Below are 6,187 nucleotides of genomic sequence, written 5' to 3'. Positions count from 1 at the left end.
TTGATCATTCTCATTGCCCTTGCATGAAACCCTCTAGTTCTGCAATATCCTCTGTGAGAAGGGTGCCCAGTATTAAACAGAGGAGCCTAGAGTGACTGATCTCGTAGCATTGTATTTACTGTATTATTCCCCATCCCACTTCTCCTGGATTCCAACATTGTCCTTAGTTTCTGTCCATCCTTCCACTGTGAGCAAAGTTTCACAGAGCTGTATACTGTGATGTCCAGATCCCTCTCCTGAGTTCATATAGTTAAATTAGAACCTTGTAAGACATTTGAGGAGTTGAAGCTTTTTCCCTCAATGGGCATATACGTTGCAGTTATTGACATTGAAGTTCATCTGCCATCATGCTGCTCATTCACTTGGCTTAGTTAGTTTCCCCTGAGGACTTCTCTGGACTTGACCATGACCTCAATAATCTGGTGCCATCTGTAAATGTTGCCACCTCACTGTTTGCGCCCCTTTCTAGATTGTTGATAACTATGAAATATTTACTGTACTATTTGTTACAACATGTGTAATCCACATCACTGTGGTTCTCTCCCTTCACAGACACCTGGAGCATTTCTGAGCCTGTTCGACGCATTGACCACCTCATGGCATCTTTCAACCTCACCCCCTCTGACCCTTCGACATTCATCCTAATGGGCATCCCCGGCCTGGAAGCTGCCCATGTCCTGATTTCCATCCCTTTCTCCATGTTCTACATTATTGGCCTGTTGGGAAATTTCATGGTTTTGTTTGTTGTAGGCAAAGAGCAGACCCTGCACAAGCCAATGTACCTGCTGATCTGCATGCTGGCGCTCACAGAAATCAGCATATCTACCTCAGTCATGCCAAAGGCACTGTGTATATTTTGGTTCAATTTGAAAAGCATTACTGTGGGTGGCTGCCTCACCCAGATGTTCTTCCTTCATGCAGTTTATGTCATGCACTCAGCCATCCTCGTGACAATGGCCTTCGATCGCTACGTTGCCATATGTGACCCTCTGAGATATACCATCATCCTCACCAATGCACGAATAGCTAAGCTAGGGCTAGTGGGTTTGATAAGAGCTGTTCTCTTCATTCTGCCTGGGCCCCTGCTCCTCAGCAGGCTGTCATTCTGTGCCAACCGCATTATTCCCCATACGTACTGTGAGCACATAGCTGTGGCAAAGATGTCATGTGGGGACACGACTGTCAACAGGATGTACGGCTTAGTGATAGTGTCTGTAGTCATCGGGTTAGACCTGACTCTCATTGCCCTGTCCTATGGTCTAATCATCAGGGCTGTCTTCAGAATCTCCTCCAAGAAAGCCCACCAGAAAGCCCTCAACACCTGCACAGCCCACATGTGTGTGATTCTGACCTCTTATACTCCCTCACTCTTTTCTAACCTGACTCACCAGTTTGGTCTGGGCATTGCTCCCCATATTCACATCATCTTGGCCAACCTCTATTTTCTCGTCCCTCCCATGCTCAACCCTATTATTTATGGGGTCAAAACCAAAGAGCTTCGTGAGAAAGTGGTTAAATACATCTACAGAATATGATCACCAGGGGCCATTGACTTTAATCCTGTCTGACAAGGTTGGGAAAGGATATCTCCTCATTAATCAAGGGTTCTCTGTCCCAGTTTGGCTGAACTCAGCATTGTGGAAGTTCATAGTCTGATCACTCCATCACCAAGCACTGCTCTCTCTGTTGCTGAGTTCCCCCTCTCTGACCATCAGCTGACCTCTTTCAATGTCACCCATCAGCCCCGACCCCTAGATACCCTCTCATTCACACTTTCCATGACTTCCAGATCACAAGAAGATACTGCAGCTTTCTGAAGCAAGGTGGCTTTCCATTAGTTCCTGTGTGATAAATGGAAGCTACACTTTCTGATAGCCAAGACAAATAAAAAAACTGCAAATGCTGAACTTGTTTACCATATGTGCAGTGATCTGGTGAACAAAATGTGCCTAATTTTTGTACGTCCAATAATTCAGGAAGCCTGGATGATAAAGCACGTGTTTCAGTTTGAAAGTGCTAATACACAAAAGCTACTGTAGGAATTAAGGACATTTTCCTGGCAAGGGTTGGAGTTTGTGAAACAGAAGAAACAAGGATTGCCACCAAACATCCAGGTGATTGCCTAATCTAGGTCATGAAGGACTTAGTACTGCAGGCGATTCAATCTCTCATTTTTGCCATTGTTTTGTAGAAAGTTTGGACAGTTGGAGCAGCAGTGGAGAGTTTTGCTTATGGTTCACTGGCCTCATACTCAAGACAATCAAGTTGAGCATGTTTGGGTTGAAGTTCTCGAACCCACGGATGCCGCTGAGGACAAAGACTTTAGTGAACTTTGTTTATTTGCTCTTTTGTTTCCGTCACTACCTTTTAGCAATGCTGCAGTTGAAAGACTTGTTTTTATCAAGTCCATTTGAGAAAACAAACTGTGCAACAAGATGCAAGAGGAACTTTTAGAAAACCTTCTTCGTGTTAGTTTGTATATTGTTGACCGGAATCTATGGGTTAGTTTAATTATGGCTCACCAATGATCTGATCAGAAGATATTTAGGTTCTTGTCCCAATTCAGGCTACAGGGTTAGAGAACTCAGAGAGTTCAATGACGTGAGCAGACCCTCGTGGTGTGAGTGGCAAGGAGACTTATGCTGAGGACATTACTAGATTGTTACGTTCTTTATTAAAATGAATGAAAAAAATAATCAAAGATATAAAACACAGAGTCATATAAAACACCAAGAAGTAATACAGTTCTAGACCCCTGGTGGTAACATCCCTATTCTAAAAGACTACTTAAACTAGCATACTCACACCCTTCCCTGAAGACTTGGTAGTGGGAGACAGAGGACCAGCCTCCTCTCTGATGAATTTGATGGTCCGGGTTTCCCAAGTTGGTAGGGCTTAGGTTTGAGTGTTAGGTAGCTAAGCTATATAGCAAACCTGAGCTGATAGTTTGATAGGAGGCAGAAAGACTGACCCTCCTGCAGGTTTTTTTAGCCTTTTATAGGGTCCTGGCCCTGCATTAATCAGAGCGCAATCTACCATGCCCAAATCCTATTTCTTCAACCAGATAAATCTTTGGGTACACTTACTCTATAGGCTAACATATTATGACATATATTCATAATATAAATATCAATTATGTCATCCCCAAAACCATTACCTTTGGCCTAACTGATGACTCTTTATGATTTCCATATTCTGTAGTGTACCCTGCTGTTACCGGTCTGTAAACATATTCAATTTTTTTGTTTGGTTCCCCGTTCAGTTCCCCAAAGTCAAAAGGGGTAACCGGTAAGCCATTTATCTATACCAAAGGTTATAAACCCACATACTAACTTGCTCTAGCTAATCGTACAGGATACAGGCCTGTAGGTTCCTTGCATTACAGCCGACTATGATAAATAAGTATTATGAATAAGATATACTAGAACTCAACATAAACAAAAAAACCAAGAAAATAATATAATCAATCAAACCAATAAAGAAAACACATTCTGCAATATAGCAAGCTAGCACGCTGGCCTTATGGGCTACAAATTGCCACTTTTGTGGGGTGATTGCATAAAAACCCCATCACATAGATGGTGGTGGGGTGGATAGCGGATGTGTGGAGACATGCTCTGAGTGCAGGGGACTGGGCATGATGAGCTCTCAAGGTCCATTCCAGTCATATGATTCTATGTTCCACATTAATTTTCACCTCTTGGGGTGGAGGCAAGATGTCAAAATGATGTTCTACTTCCTGATATACCTCTAGCACAGGCATTATGGATACATATTCAACAGCATCAATATCTGTTGCCTGTATGGGCAATTTCTCTTTCTTTTCATTGATTAATCTTACATTGTCTATATCCTAAAATAATTCCTATTGCAATACCTTGGACAATAATCCATCCCTTTAATCCAACTTCTTCCCTGGGAGGCATTTCCTGCTTGATCTCCCCATCTAATAATTGGACCTCATCCCTCTCTTTTTCCTTTCCGGAACCCAATCTACTAGGGATCGGAGGACCCAGTCTGAGTCTGTGAAAATGGCTAGGTGGGGGTATTTTCGAGGGCTACTGCTATAGCCAAAATTTCAGCTGCTTGGGCAGAATATGGTGGATGCTGTCCCCTCAGCACCTCGCCCGTAGGTACTTTTACAGCAGCAAAGGCCGCATGCAGATGGCTGTTTTCATAGAAACAAGAGCCGTTCACAAACCAAACAATATCTGCTACTCCCAGCATCTCACTTAGCACGGCCCCTCCCTTGAAGATCAATGGCACCTCAGGCAGTGACTCAGGTAACGGGCATTCATGCTCTTCCCCTTCTCTCAGGAGGCCGTAGGGTATTGGGGATAGTGCTGGGGGCGTTTCCATATCTACATTTTTGTTTAACAAAGCCAGGGTCCATTTTGCCAATCGAGGGCTAGATACGTGGCCATTGTTGATTTTACCAGTGAGTACATACTTCACTGGGGAGTGGGTTGTTTTTAGTAACACGGGACAAACCTGCCAGGTATTCCCAATGCTGTAGTGCCCAAACGAGTGCCAAGAGACTCCTTCTCACATGGGGTGAATCCCTTCTCTATCTCACTCAGGGTCTTGGAGGCATAAGCTACAGGTCGGAGACCTGTCCCATGGTTCTGGCTTAGCACAGCTCCCATTCCCTTGTCTGTAATTGTCAGTTGTAATAAAAATGGTTCTCCTACCTGGGGATATGATAGGACTGGGGCTTGGGCCAAAGCTTGTTTTAACTGGGCCATGGCTTCCTGCTGCTGTGGGCCCCAGGTCCATTCTGCCCCTTTCTTTAACAATTCATGCAGTGGGGCTGCTTTTTCTGCAAACCCTTCTATAAAATCTTGGGGGAAGTTAACCATGCCCAGGAGGGATCTCAGAGCAGTTACATCTGTGGGGCTGGGAGTTTGAGAATTAACTCCACCCTCTGTTGGTCAGGAGAGCACCCTTCTTGTCCCAGGGTTACCCCAAGATAGTGTACCTGCCGGGAGCACAGTTGGGCCTTCTTGGGGCTTACTTTAAACCCTGTTCCCTGAACCTTTTGCAGCACTCTGTCCAACACCTTTAAATTTTCCTCCTGGGTCTGTGTGCAGACCAGGATATCATCCACATAAGAAATCACACTGTCCCTTTCAAGCATTCCCTCCCACATTTTTGCTACATGGGCATGGCAGATAACAGGTGTGTTATTCCATCCCATGGGGACTTGGGCAAAACACAATTGTGTTTTTTTCCTGAAAGATGAAAGCAAATTTATAGTAGGTATCCTGATGTAAGGAGAGAGCAAAGAAATTGTTAGCCAAATCTAAAACTGAAAACCACTGGGCCCCTCCTACAATGGAAGCCATCACCTCCTGATATTTAGCCACTACGGAGGCCATAGGTGGAGTCACCTGGCTGAGGGGGCCAAAATCCATCACAAGTCTCCAGGTTTTGCCATCACTCTTAAGGACGTGCCATAGGGCAGCATTGTTAGTGCTGCGCTGTTCCATTAAAACTCCTTGGCTCAAAAACCCATCAGTTGTTTCCTTCAGGTTGGCTCCCACCTCCTTTGTGTATCGATACTGCTTCTGGGGTGGAGGATAAGGGCCTGTGACTAGGATTTCTGCATGAGTTCTATCACATTCTATTTTATTCTTGGCCCACACCTCCCGGTATTTCTCTGCAATTGCTAAAACTTCTGGAGGCCAAGCAGTCCATTCCAGTTCCTCAGATGCCTTAAGAGTTGCTATTCGATAGCTGGCTGAAATCTCCACGCACTCCCATGGGGTGCCAGGAGGCATTTCCCACAAAACCCTGTTAGCACAATCAACCAACACTCGCAATTCCCTCAAAGCATCTATTCCTAGAATACCTTCTCCCATCTATCAAGCCAAATTGCCCTTGGCTTTTCTTTCTTCCCACACTATATGGGATTTCTTTACAAAAGGGGGCAATGCTTTGTGCCTCATTAAATCCCTGTAAGGTTTTGACTTTATTTGGAGGTCCAAACAAGTGCTTATTTTGGGTACTAATTAGGGAATAGGTGGCAGGTGAGTCTACTAGTAAATTTTGTCTGAACGCCCCTCCTACAAATTTCACATAAACTGTCGTAGTAAGATGTGGTCCTGAGATATAAACCCTTGGTATCAGAGGCCCGGTATGAGGCCTGAGACCTGAACGGAAGTAATGGTCAAGACATAGCTAACAT

General features: G+C 44.5%; 1 protein-coding gene across 1 annotated transcript; it reads left to right on the top strand.

Moving 5' to 3' along the window:
- Nucleotides 1–596: 596 nt before the first annotated feature.
- Nucleotides 597–1,535, top strand: LOC117872651 (putative olfactory receptor 52P1). Its single transcript, XM_034761330.1, has one exon. It carries the CDS (start codon nt 597–599, stop codon nt 1,533–1,535), a length of 939 nt encoding a protein of 312 aa, XP_034617221.1.
- The last annotated feature ends 4,652 nt before the right edge of the window (nt 1,536–6,187 follow it).

Source organism: Trachemys scripta, chromosome 1, assembly GCF_013100865.1.
Source record: "Trachemys scripta elegans isolate TJP31775 chromosome 1, CAS_Tse_1.0, whole genome shotgun sequence".
NCBI classification, from domain to species: domain Eukaryota; kingdom Metazoa; phylum Chordata; order Testudines; family Emydidae; genus Trachemys; species Trachemys scripta.
This window is presented reverse-complemented; position numbering and strand designations above follow the sequence as displayed.

What these genes read in the sequence shown, in the direction of transcription:
- LOC117872651 (XM_034761330.1), top strand. Translation starts at nt 597, where the DNA reads ATGGCATCTTTCAACCTCACCCCCTCTGACCCTTCGACATTCATCCTA.